The 13,762-nt window shown below is 39.4% G+C and overlaps 1 protein-coding gene across 1 annotated transcript in view; it reads left to right on the top strand.

Moving 5' to 3' along the window:
* Positions 1-13,762, top strand: part of LOC114658021 (oxidized low-density lipoprotein receptor 1-like) — a 224,068-nt gene that overhangs the window by 137,744 nt on the left and 72,562 nt on the right. The window contains exons 7-8 of the mRNA XM_028810044.2: positions 1,102-1,266; positions 1,355-1,506. Of these exons, the coding sequence (XP_028665877.2) occupies positions 1,102-1,266; positions 1,355-1,506 (317 nt within the window). The remainder of the gene's footprint in view (positions 1-1,101; positions 1,267-1,354; positions 1,507-13,762) is intronic.

Consider the following 13,762-nt stretch of genomic DNA (forward strand, 5'->3'; position numbering starts at 1 on the left):
AAACAACCAATGTACAAAGCAAGGCTCCTCGGAGCAAAAAGAAGTACAGAAGGATTTGCTTTAAAGGCAATTCTACAAAAACATACTCCCAATATGAAAACAGAACAAAAACAACATTTATTCTATAGGACATTTTTATAGAAAGGATGTACAGTAGCTTAAAGTACTTTACAACATGTCAAAGAAGTAGTTACATGCAAAGAAAAACAAATTATTTTAGATAAGCAGAATAATGAATAAACAGTATACAAAATATAAATAAATAATGCACACTTAAAGAAGAAAAACATATAATTAAGAAAAATAGAATTCTTAAAATATAGAATATATAGTTTCTAAATGACAGTCAGATGATGAGGTTAGATGGCCTATCTGCATCTAGATTTTATTTATATCTACAGTAGTATTTTTCTCCAATGACTTATAACAGGACTGTGTGTTTTGGTCATATGCTATAGGAATAAAATATGGTTTAGTGCCTAAGGCACTGCCATAAAGTTGTTAGTTCATTTGTTTTTTCTGACTATGTAACCTTAAACAAATCACTTAACCTGCCTGAGCTCTAATTGTTAAAAATTAATGTAAATAATTGTAATATAAAAAGATCATGTAACTCATCTTGGATTAAGGGCTAGCCAAATATATAATAATAATATTGTATGTTTTGCTGTATAACCAATTACAAGTTATGAAAGTTAAAGAGGGAAATCATTCTTCACTTTATAAATAAGGAAGGGGATTTTGCAAACAATTCTAATATTGCTTAAGACATAGAGTTTACAACTGTGGTTCTTGGTCTTAATTACAATCTTTCCTATATTAAGTTTGCATTAATGTTAGCATTAATCAGTACTTCTAACATGTTTTTGATTCATTTTATGATGTTTTTGCATGTTTCTTTTTCATCCATTTTACTTTGCTTGTTTATAAACTCTGCGGTGGGTTGGCACCCTGCCCAGGATTGTTTCCTGCCTTGTACCCTGTGTTGCCTGGGATTGGCTCCAGCAGACCCCCGTGACCCTGTGTTCGGATTCAGCGGGTTGGGAAATGGATGGATGGATGGATGGATATTTATAAACTGTGGGTATTTTTTCTTTTCAGACTATAACATAAGAAATGAACCTTGCATTGATGTTTCACAGAATTATACTGAGCCAACTATATGTAAGACAGTTGAACACCCGCATATTTCTTCAATCTCTACCCGCCTGACTGTCTTATTGAAGAACATGTTGAATGGGAGTAATTTACCCAGATACTGTAATGGTGTGTATGAAGACACTGATGAATTGGAATTTGTTTTGTCTTATTTGTTATGATTTAAATTGATAACATTTCTCTTCTTGTCTTGCAGGTGAGATTTGTGAGTTTTGTCCAAATGGTTGGACATATTATAATCACAAATGCTACTTTTTTTCCAAAAATATGTTAAACTGGAGTAGTAGCCAAGAGCACTGCAAGTTGACTGGTGGCTCTTTGGTCATTATTCAAGATGAGAAGGAACAGGTAGGATGATTGTAATTTGCAAGGAAAATGTATTCTGTACTAACATAACATGCTGAAATATGTTTAATCTAATTCATAGTCATGGGGGCAGAGCCTATTGCAGAAGCACTGGATGAAATATAGAAAACAATCTTGAGTAGGGTACCAGTCAATCAGACGTCTGCTCACCTGGGGGCCAATTTGGAATCACAAGTTACCTTCACATACATACATCTTTGCAGAATATTGTGCAAAAAATTAATTGAGAATGAGCAGATTCCACAACATCTGGGCATGGGCTTCAAACCCAGGACACTGGTTTAACGAGGCAGCAGTGCTTAGCACTGCAGCACTATTCCACCCTCCTTTATTACTAATGAGAAAAACAAATATATGTTCTTATGGAGCATATCCAACAGGTAAGTGACAAACTAATAATGTTGTTTTTTTTTTTTTTTAAAGTGTGTGATACTAACTGTGCTAAACAGAATTTGCATTTTAAAATAAAAAAAAACAACTTTTTTTCACGTGTGGATTTAAAAACAAATATATGTTGGTTGTATTTGAGCAGAAACCAACATTGTACTTGATCAATTTAAAAGACAAAAATAAATTTCTCCACATCTTTCATATAGGCAATTTCTATTAATGATATCAAGTCCAATACATTGTACTTTAGTTTATTATTCTGACATCTTAGTTTTTGTTTTAAACATTTGTCATATATTTATCAAGCATCTTTTACTTTACCTCATACCATACTTAATATCAGGTCACAGGGTTGTTTGTCTGCAGCAGAGATACAACTTGATTAGTGTTTACAACGCAATGCGTGCTGCAGGGGATGCTTAAGCTACGCAAGCGTTGTACTGTTTATACTTGCACGCGTACTTTACGTAAATCTGGAAGATTTCACCAGGAAGGTAAGTAAAATGTTCAGCTTTGCTGTGTTGTTAATTGCCTGAAAAATCCATTAAATTCCAAGGTCATCTTGCCACAATATCTCTGAAAAGGATGGATGTTTGATGATTACATCCATCAATCCAGGGATGAGCCCATTCCAGCTAGTACTGGACATGAGGCAGAAGTAATCCCTGGACAGGGCATCAATCAACTCATCGCAAGGTGAATACAAGCACTCACATACACTAGCGTAATTTTAACATCACCAAATCCTCAAACCTGCATATCTTTGGAAGGAAACTGTAGCACACAGTGGAAATCCACCTGGAAAACATGCAAACTCCAGGCAGGGAACACCAGGGTCGTGACTCCCCACGAGACAGCAGTGCTACTGCTCTGCTACTGTGTCGCCCCCACATGTGTAATTGTTAACAGTACTCATTATTTACATGAAGTTAACTATTTATCTGTAAAATGTAATATACATAGTTTAATGCATTTCATTATGAAAATGATATCAAGTATAAATCTAAGGATTCTAAATAAGCAGAGAGCTGGAATATCATAAATTTAATGTTTTCTGTGTGGCGATTGTTGCTTGCCGCTGCTGTCAATGCAGGAGGAAGCCCCAGAAACACGGTTTTAAGATGACGTTTGCGACAGTCTACTTCAATGATAAAAAGTGAATATTTCGAGATTTAAGCCGAAATTTCCACTTTAATCACAAAATACACCTTTTCACTGTGTCCTTAACTTTTTTTTCCCTCTGTGGCTCAAATACGCCGTTGTACATTCTGATGCTGTTGTGAAGGTGCAAAAAAAATGTATCATGTCATTACAATGGGGAATGTGTGACAGTTGAATATAAAAGCACCACGAATGCATTTGTATATCGGCATTTTGCTTTACCACATCGAGCCATTTATCAAACATCGAAGCACACATATCGATCCTATAGGATTCGCAAAGCGGCTTTCTTCCACATGTAGATAGTAAACAAAGACTCTGACTTCAAGTTTCCGAATTTATACCACTGCTCTCCCCATCTTTTTGGTGGTACTGCAGCTCACTAAAATGTCACGTTAATTTCTGAGGATGTGCTCAGAGGACGTGTCAAATGAATGCTGGGAACACGTAGCAGCCATGATGCATGCGTGTACACGTTCTGAGTATGAAGTATACAAAGGCCCTAAGGGTATTCATTATGATAGCCATATAATGTGTTTTGAAATTAAAACAATCTGAATATAAATACATATTTTGGAGGACTGACACTATGGTTATAAAGTAGCTGTGGTTTCAGCCCCAGACCGAGTCGTAATGTTTAGTTTTAACATTGTCTCTGTCTTCTTGTCACATCTCAAAAACATGTATTAGGTTGATGAAGGAGTCTAAATTGGCCCAGCATGAATTAGTGTGTGTGTGTGTATAAGAGTGCCCTGAGACAGCCCATCTAGGGTCTGTCTCCAACTTGAGCCAGAAGCAAGCTCAGATGGATGAATACACAGGATGAAAGAAAGCATTCCCTTCCCATCATTTAAATATCCAACCTGATTAATATATTTGAAAAATATAGACTAGGCTGATAAATATTTGAATGAAGCGGTTGCATATTTCTATCAAATTGGAGTGGAAATGTGATTGGCGACTGAGACTGATGTGGCGACATCATCTTTGTAAATAGAAGGTGGAGTTGGAAGTGGAAGCAGTACTTAGTGTTTTTGTATTACTGTTGTTTGACAATTAATTAATATACAATTTTAGCTCCAAAAACTTTTTTTGGTTGCCACTAAGGTGCTGTGCAGGAATTTTTCAGATTACAGTGTTTTTTTAGTATTCTTTTCACCCTCACAGGAGCAAAGGTAGGGTTTGGAAAAGTTACTTGTATTCAAAACTGTAGCTTTTGTGAGTGCAACATGAGGCAGAAAGCGCAGACAGTAGTTGCAAAAACTGGCAAGTCTATAAGTAAATAACCAACGCTGTAGTAACACAGCGTCATATGAAAAAGTTTGGGAACCCCTCTCAGCCTGCATAATAATTTACTCTACTTTCAACAAAAAAATTAATAGTGGTATGTCTTTCATTTCCTAGGAACATCTGAGTACTGGGGTGCTTTCCGAACAAAGATTTTTAGTGAAGCAGATTTAGTTGTATGAAATTAAATCAAATGTGAAAAACTGGCTGTGCAAAAATTTGGGTCCCCTTGTAATTTTGCTGATATGAATGCATGTAACTGCTCAATACTGATTACTTGCAACACCAAATTGGTTGGATTAGCTCGTTAAGCCTTGAACTTCGTAGACAGGTGTTTCCAATCATGAGAAAAGGTATTTAAGGTGGTCAGTTGCAAGTTGTGCTTCCCTTTGACTCTCCTCTGAAGAGTGACAGCATGGGACCCTCAAAGCATCTCTGACAGCATGGGACCCTCAAAGCATCTCTCAAAAGTCATGAAAACAAAGGTTGTTCAGTATCATGGTTTAGGAGAAGGCTACAAAAAGCTATCTTAGAGGTTTAAACTGTCAGTTTCAACTGTAAGGAATGTAATCAGGAAATGGAAGGCCACAGGCACAGTTGCTGTTAAACCCAGGTCTGGCAGGCCAAGAAAAATGCAGGAGCAGCATATGCGCAGGATTGTGAGAATGGTTACAGACAACCCACAGATCACCTCCAAAGACCTGCAAGAACATCTTGCTGCAGATGGTGTATCTGTACATCGTTCTACAATTCAGCGCAATTTGCACAAAGAACATCTGTATGGCAGGGTGATGTGAAAGAAGCCCTTTCTGCACTCACGCCACAAACAGAGTCACTTGTTGTATGCAAATGCTCATTTAGACAAGCCAGATTCATTTTGGAACAAAGTGCTTTGGACTGATGAGACAAAAATTGAGTTATTTGTTCATAACAAAAAGCGCTTTGCATGGTGGAAGAAGAACACCACATTCCAAGAAAAACACCTGCTACCTACTGTCAAATTTAGTGGAGGTTCCATCATGCTGTGGGGCTAGTTCAGGGACTGGGGCCATTGTTAAAGTCGAGAGTCGGATGAATTCAATCCAATATCAACAAATTCTTCAGGATAATGTTCAAGCATCAGTCAACAAAGTTGAAGTTACACAGGGGTTGGATATTCCAACAAGACAATGACCCAAAACACAGTTCGAAATCTACAAAGGCATTCATGCAGAGGGAGAAGTACAATGTTCTGGAATGGCTGTCACAGTCCCCTGACTTGAATATCATCGAAAATCTATGGGATGATTTTGTATGGAAGAATTGTCAAAGATACTTCCATTCAGAATCCAGACACTGATCAAAGGCTATAAGAAGTGTCTAGAGGCTGTTATATTTGCAAAAGAAGGCTCAACTAAGTTTGGGGTGCCCAAATGTATGCACCTGTTTAATATTGTTATGATGCATATTTCATATTTTCTGTTAATCCAATAAACATAATGTCACTGCTGAAATGTTACTGTTTCCATAAGGCATGTCATATATTAAAAGGAAGTTGCAACTTTGAAATCTCAGCCAATGGTAAACAAAAATCCAAAGAATTAAAAGAGGTTCCCAAACTTTTTCATAAATTAGATATAGCACTTTTACAAAAAAGTGTTAGCGCTAGTAGAAAGCAACAGCATATATGTTTTTTCTTTAGGAAGAAACATTTCATTTAAACACACATAGGTGGCTACTTGAAACAAGCTAAGAGAGGGCATCCATGGTACATAGACAGGCATCTAGTGATGGAGCACTGATCAGGAGCAAGTAGCAATAGCAACAGACAACTGAAAAGTACATTACCAGTGGTAGGTATTCATTAAGCAAGTTGTCCTAGTAAGGATAGTTAGTAGAACACTTCTTATTTCTCAGGAAAGTTAGCCAGTGGGCCACCTCAAAAGAAGACACAAGGTAGAGAGAAGTTGTGATGGATTCAGTCATTAGAGAGATTAAAATGCAGGTTTGCTCTTGAGTAGGGGTGGGCACACTACAGCCCGCGGACAACATCCGGCCCATTGGTCTTTTTAATCCGGCCCGCCGAATGTTGGTACAGAATTGCCCAATTCAAATCATATCATAATTATGACTGCATTCATTTGACCTTGTCCTCTAATGCTTGGCGTTCCACCAGGTGGTGCATTAGGCGCAGTGATACATTGACTTGATTTTGCGGAGCCCAGGCTACTCTCTGATATTACTCTGCTATTGCTCTGAACCCATCTGCAACAATGAGTGGGCCAAAGAAAAGAAAAATCGACAGTGAGTGCCAAGTGTTTAATAAGGAATGGACAACTAAATACTTTTTCACTGAAGTCCGGTCAAAGGCTGTATGTCTTATTTGCCAAGAAACCGTTGCAGTTTTAAAGGAGTCCAACATCAGCTGTCACTTTTCCACCAAGCATGCTAATTACGCTAACAACCAGTCAACGCAAGAATGGACGGCTACTGCTCAGAAGTGCGCAGCTAGTTTGCAGGCTCAGCAAAACACCTTTATCCGACAAACTGCCATCGAAGAATCAAGCACGAAGGCAAGTTATGTGCTGGCATTCAAATTAGCAAAGACCAGCAGCCTTTCTCCGAAGGGAAATTTCTCAAAGAGTGCATGGTAGAGACAGCAGGTATCTTGTGTCCTGAGAGGAAGAACAAATTTGAAAAAAATTAGCTTATCACGCAGGACAGTGACTCGCTGTGTTGAGCTAATTGACAAAGACTTAGCTAGCAAGCTAAACAAAAAGGCGGAGACATTTACATTGTATTCCTTGGCACTGTACGAAAGTAATGACATAAAGGACACCGCTCAGTTTTTAATTTTTGTCAGAGGGATTAATGACAATTTTGAGATAACGGAGGAGTTTCTGGCCATGGAATCCCTAAAGGCAAAAACGCGGGGAGATGACTTGTATGACAACATGTCGAGGGTCATGAAAAGGCACAAGCTACCTTGGAGTACGCTCGCCAACGTTAACACAGGTGGATCGCAAAATCTGGCTGTAAAAAACATCGGGTTGCTCAAAAGAATCCAGGAGAGGATGAAGGAGGACAACCCTGAGCAGGAGGTAATTTTCTTACACTGCCTAATCCACCAGGAAGCACTGTGTAAATCCGTATTGCAGCTTGACTATGTAGTGAAGCCAGTTGTAAAACTCGTTAACTTTATTCAAGCAAGAGCACTTCAGCATCGTCAGTTTATTAAGTTTCTTGAAGAAATTGACGCTGATCACCAGGACTTGCTTTACCACTTCAATGTCCGCTGGTTAAGTTTGGGGAAAGTATGTCAATGAGTCAAACAGGACATCTCATTTTTGGAGCTACTTGAGAAAGCTGACAATTTTCCTGAGCTGAGTGGCACAGATTGGCATTGTGATTTAGCTTTTGCTGTGGACATACTGACACACGTGAATGAGCTTAACGTGAAGCTACAAGGGAAATCTGCTGTCAATTCTCTGATTTTGGAAAAATTTACAAGCCACTTCAGCTGGTGTCATGTCCCTTCACACAAGCCACAGGAGTTGCAGTTGGAACTGATTGATCTCCAATGTGACACGTCTTAAAGGAGAAGTTCAACTCTCTTAAGCTGGATGAGTTTTATGCTTCATTAAGTGCAGCCAAATTTCCAAACATCCAGAAGATGGCACAGATGATGCTGGTGGTGTTTGGCTCTATGTATGTGTGTGAACAGACTTTTAGTGTGATGAACACCAACAAAGCACCCCACAGATCCCATTTGAATGATGAACACCTCAGATATGTTCTGAGAATTGCCACAATAAAACTAACACCAGACTTCGATGCACTGGCAAAAAAGGGTGATCAACAACACTGTTCCCACTAAAAGTGAATGTAAATATTAACACTGTAATCCCTTTTTTATGTTTATGTTTCATATGTATGCATCTAGTGCTGGCCCGACCCGTCTGTCAAATTTTAAAAGTCAATATGGCCCCTGAGCCAAAATGTTTGCTCACCCCTGCTCTAGAGACAGAGAGCCTTGTACAGTGTGTTGCCTTCTGGGTGCATACGTTAGAGGCTTCTCAGAAAGGGTGGACAGGCTCTTGACCAGAACAGGGGAGGATCTAGTTGTCATTATTCATGTTGCAACAAATTATATACATAAGGTCAGTCTGTCAGTTCTGTAATCGAAATTTGAAAAGTTAGGCGATAAGCTAAGGAGCAGAACTGACAAGGTAGTCTCTTCCAAAGTTCAACCTGTGCTACATGCTAGTACAGGTAAAACTGAACAGATCAGAAAGCTTAATGTGTGGCTGAAGTCTTGGTGTAGATTAGAAGGGTATCGATTTATAGGGCATTGTGACATATGGGCCTATTCCTCTGTGATTGGTTACATTTGAACCAGAGAGGCAGCATTATGTTGGGGGGGCATAACAATAGGATAGTTGAGGTTTGCTTAAACTAGGGATTGGGGAGGCTTGGACAGGTCAGGTTTAAAACTGTACATGAAGAAAAGAACAATGGTATAAAAAGAAAAGTGCCTAGTACAGGTTGACATTCAAAAAGAGGAGTGCCGGATTTTCGAAAATGCCAGACTTTGGATGGTTATATATGCTGTATATATTTAACAGAAAATGACTACCTGTACAGTCCTTTAAAGAAAGAAAATTAAACACTAAATGAAAAGCAAATAAAATTTTAATGTTCACCAACTAAATAAAACAGTTCTACAGAATTTTAGTTAACCCTAGCCTCAGGAACAAAACATTTTTTAATCCAATCCAATGTAACATTAGTGTTAACCCACCCCTTCCTGTTGGCACGGTAATGGACAGGAAACTGTGTCATGCTCTTGAAGGCCCTCGGATGGAAACTTTTCCTCATAACGAGCAACTTACATCTATGGGTACCCACAGCATTAGAGCAGCACATTTCTGTGACGCGATCCTTTGAAGCTTTAAACCCCGATTGTGATTCTGCATCCTCAGTTGTTAGAGTTCTTTTTGGCGTATATCTCCAAAACAAGGCAGTCTCATCAGCATTGTACACTTGTTCAGGATTTAAATGTTCATCACTAACTTAACTTTGCATATTCATCCACATAAGCACTAGCCGCATCTTTGTCTGCTGAACATTTTTCCCCACACACCGTACGAAACTGTAAGCCATGTCGCGACTTGAAACAATGCAGCCAACCTTCTGAATATTCACACTTGTGTTGCAATCCCAGCTCTTCATGAACCAGTTTGACTTGTTCCTTTAATAAATCACCAGAAATTTCCACACTTTCACTTATGCAAAGATTAAACCAGGTTATGAGAACTTTTTCCCTCAGTCATTGACTTCCTTACAAACATTTGCTTTTTTGATACACTGTCAGAAAAGAACTTCAACAGTTTTTCTTTCTGTTTTTTAATATCATGCACTGTTGAAGAGCCAATGTCGTATGTTTCACAAATGGTTTGCACAGACACGCCACTATCAAGTTTTTTTTGCACTTTCTCTTCGATCGACAACGCATGATGTTTACGTTTTACGCCACCTCTTTTCTTTGCTGAATCCATAATGGGGCTATACAGCAGCAAATAAATGATAAAATGAGAAGGAATGAGCAGGAATGCCCGTTAGCAGGTGCAAGCAAGACCCAACAACTGATTATCGACTACAGCACCATCAAAACATAAATGGCACCTCCAGAAAACTTTGGTGCCAACGCAGTAAATTTGAAAATGCGCTCCGAAATCCATGCCGGAAATCTGAAGGAACCGGATTATCCATGTCCAGATTTTTGAATATCAACCTGTAATGTAAATTTTACCCCAGTGTTTAACTGCACAATAAAATAAGTAATATATTAAAAACCGCTTGCCTTAATGCTAGAAGTATCAAAAATAAAACAAGTAAGTTGATGTTATTTGTAGCTAAACGTAGTTATAATATTATAGCAATAACAGAAATCTGTCTAATTAGCAAAGACTGAGATGATTATAACACAGATGGGTACACATTTTTTAAGAATGATAGAACAGAAAAGAGATTGCCGTTGCCATTTAGTTGGATGATGAGTCATTTCTTAGCGAGGATGTCTAGATTAATCTCTAAAGCATTAGGGATAGAGGCTTTATTGTTGAGTGTGATATAGAACCCCTACCCACCTGATGCAGGAGGTAATTTCAGTGTGCATCATTTTGAATGTTACTAAGAAAAGGTTACAGGGGAATATTATAGTCATGGGGGATTTTAACTATCTGAATATTAACTGAGTAAGTATTTTATAATAACCAGGATAGAACTGAGGGTTTAGAGGTGATTGAACCACTGGCGTCAATTGACCATAATATAATACAAGTTTCTGTGTTTGGGAAAGTGCATCTGCAAAGACTAAAATTGTTACGTTTATCTTTGGCATGAAAAATGTTGAACAGATGTGGCAAAGTCTAAAAGGGATAAACTTTTAAGTTTAGAAACAGCTGAGGAGCAGTGGAACATTTTTAAAAATGTTTTATATATAATGCAGGACAGGTACATCCTAAAATTTAGAATTTGAAATTAAAAAAAAACTTCACAGTGGTATAGGAGTAGACAAAGAAGCTGTAAAGGAAAAATTATTGTATAAGATAAATAACTATAATGCTATCCGTAGGATGTATGAGAACATGATTGAAACCATTAAAAAGGAGTCCCCTTGTACTATGATGTTTGCTGATTACATTGTGATCTGTAGTGATAGTAGGGAGCAGGTTGAGGAGACCCTGGAGAGGTGGAGATATGCTCTAGAGAGGAGAGGAATGAAGGTCAGTAGGAACAAGACAGAATACATGTGTGTAAATGAGAGGGAGGTCAGTGGAATGGTGAGGATGCAGGGAGTACAGTTGGCGAAGGTGGATGAGTTTAAATACTTGGGATCAACAGTACAGAGTAATGGGGATTGTGGAAGAGAGGTGAAGAAGAGAGTGCAGGCAGGGTGGAATGGGTGGAGAAGAGTGTCAGGAGTAATTTGTGACAGATGGGTATCAGCAAGAGTGAAAGGGAAGGTCTACAGGACGGTAGTGAGACCAGCTATGTTATATGGGTTGGAGACGGTGGCACTGACCAGAAAGCTGGAGACAGAGCTGGAGGTGGCAGAGTTAAAGATGCTAAGATTTGCATTGGGTGTGACGAGGATGGATAGGATTAGAAATGAGTACATTAGAGGGTCAGCTCAAGTTGGACGGTTGGGAGGCAAAGTCAGAGAGGTGAGATTGCGTTGGTTTGGACATGTGCAGAGGAGAGATGCTGAGTATATTGGGAGAAGGATGCTAAGGATAGAGCTGCCAGGGAAGAGGAAAAGAGGAAGGCCTAAGCGAAGGTTTATGGATGTGGTGAGTGAGGTCATGCAGGTGATGGGTGTAACAGAGCAAGATGCAGAGGACAGAAAGATATGGAACAAGATGATCCGCTGTGGCAACCCCTAATAGGAGCAGCCGAAAGAAGAATAAGAAAAAGGATATGAGGGAAGCTAAAGTTGGTTAAAGAGGAATATAGCAGATAAGTAGAAAGATGACTTAAAATATCCTTTCAGTATTTTAGTAGTAAAATGACAGTCAATGAGAAGGTGAAGTGCATCAGGAATTGTAAGGGGGGATTAAAAATGCAGACAGTAAAATAGTACATGCTCTAAATTTGACATTTTTCTGAAGTCTTCAAATGTGTGGAAGTAGGTAAATTACTAGCAGTATCAGTGAAAACTAAGAAGGTACAGAGTGATTTGGAAATTGTTGAGTAAGAAGTACTGCTTAGATTAAATAGGCTGAAATCAAACAAATCACCAAGGACAGATAATTATCCTCAAGTGCCTAATAAGGTTAGTGGGTACATATATAAACATTTCATGTGATTTTTTTAGAAAGTCACTGCATACTGGGGAAATCCCGAAGGACTGGAAAATGGCAAATATTGTCCTGTTGTCTAAAAAGGGTGATTGGCAGGTCCAAGTAAATATATGTCATTTACCTTAACATGCATCACGGGTAAAATTAATGGGAGAAATTATTAAGGAAAAGATTGAGGTATATATGGCAAGAACAGGAGTTTTACTAATCAGTCAGGAGCGAGAGATTGTGTTTTACTAACATGCTGTAATTCTATGAGGAAGCAATTAAAGGATATGATCAAAGCAAAACATATGGTAACATTTATCTTGTCCTTCAGAAACAATTTAATAGGGTACCACATGAGAGGTTGGGCATTAAGCTAAAATGGTAGAAGCTAGATGGTAACAGTGAACAACATGGCCAGAAGAAAGTAATAAAGCATTGTATGGGAGTTTTTTGAATGTAACATTGAAAGCAACAATAGCAACTGCATAGTGTTAGAGCAAGGTACATTGTGTGCTATACAGATTAATGGCAAAACCCTCACAAATCATAAAGTTTACCTAAATACCCATTTTACAGAATGGCCTATTACATATTTCTGGGCAAAGAAAAAGGCTGAAAAGTACACACGCAAGTTCAAGTAAACATAATACAAGACAGCAAACATTAGCAATATGCTTGGGGAGTAAACATGGTGTGACAGACGACTGGCTATGGACTCCGGTCGTCACCCCCAGGCCGCTAGGAGGAGCCCTCCGGACAGCATATTTGCGCCCCGAGTTCCAGCAGGGCCTCATGGACTGTGTAGTGTTTTGACACAGCCCTGCTGGATACCTTGGGGGCCGCCAGGAGTCGCTGTAGGGGGGCTAGTAGGCGCTGGCATGCCCTATAACCCGGGAGTGCATCCCAGTCACGTGACTGGAAGAAGCGATGTGCTCCAGGGATGAAGAAAAGGACTTTGCCCTGACCCGGAAGGAAAACGGACTTGTGGGTTTGGCTTGGAGCCACTTCCGGGTCAGGGGCTATAAAAGGACTATGGGTAAGCCCAGACACTGAACTGAGCTGGGAGGTAGGGTGGCGACGTGTCTGGGAGAGGAGGAGTATTATAGAGAGAGTATTGTGTTAATGAGTGTGTGGAGGAGAGTGCTTGGTGCACTACATTATAATAACAAAATAAAAAGTTATTATTATTATACATTCACCTGGTCATCAGAGTGGTACCTGAGGGTTCGAGAGGTGGACACGAGCATCTACTGCTACACTGGCGTAGTCGGCAGGATTCTCTGGCCGTCTGGAGGCAGAGGATCTGCATTAAATATTAAATTTGTTGTGGCAGAGAACCCTAGAAAGGTCCCTCTAGTAACCGCGGAGGTGAAAACTCCACCCGCGACCAAGAGCGCTGCAGCGGGACGCCAATCTCTTCAGCAGGCAAAAATGGGGAAAAAGTCTGGCAAGAAGAAGGCCAGCACTAATTGGGTGAAGACCGCAACCGATGCCGAGCTGTACTGGACTTACCTAACTGGGTGTAAGGGGGACCGGCAGCCGATAAAGGCTGAGCAAGTCCGAAGAGC

Source organism: Erpetoichthys calabaricus, chromosome 9, assembly GCF_900747795.2.
Source record: "Erpetoichthys calabaricus chromosome 9, fErpCal1.3, whole genome shotgun sequence".
Classification (NCBI taxonomy): Eukaryota; Metazoa; Chordata; class Cladistia; order Polypteriformes; family Polypteridae; genus Erpetoichthys; species Erpetoichthys calabaricus.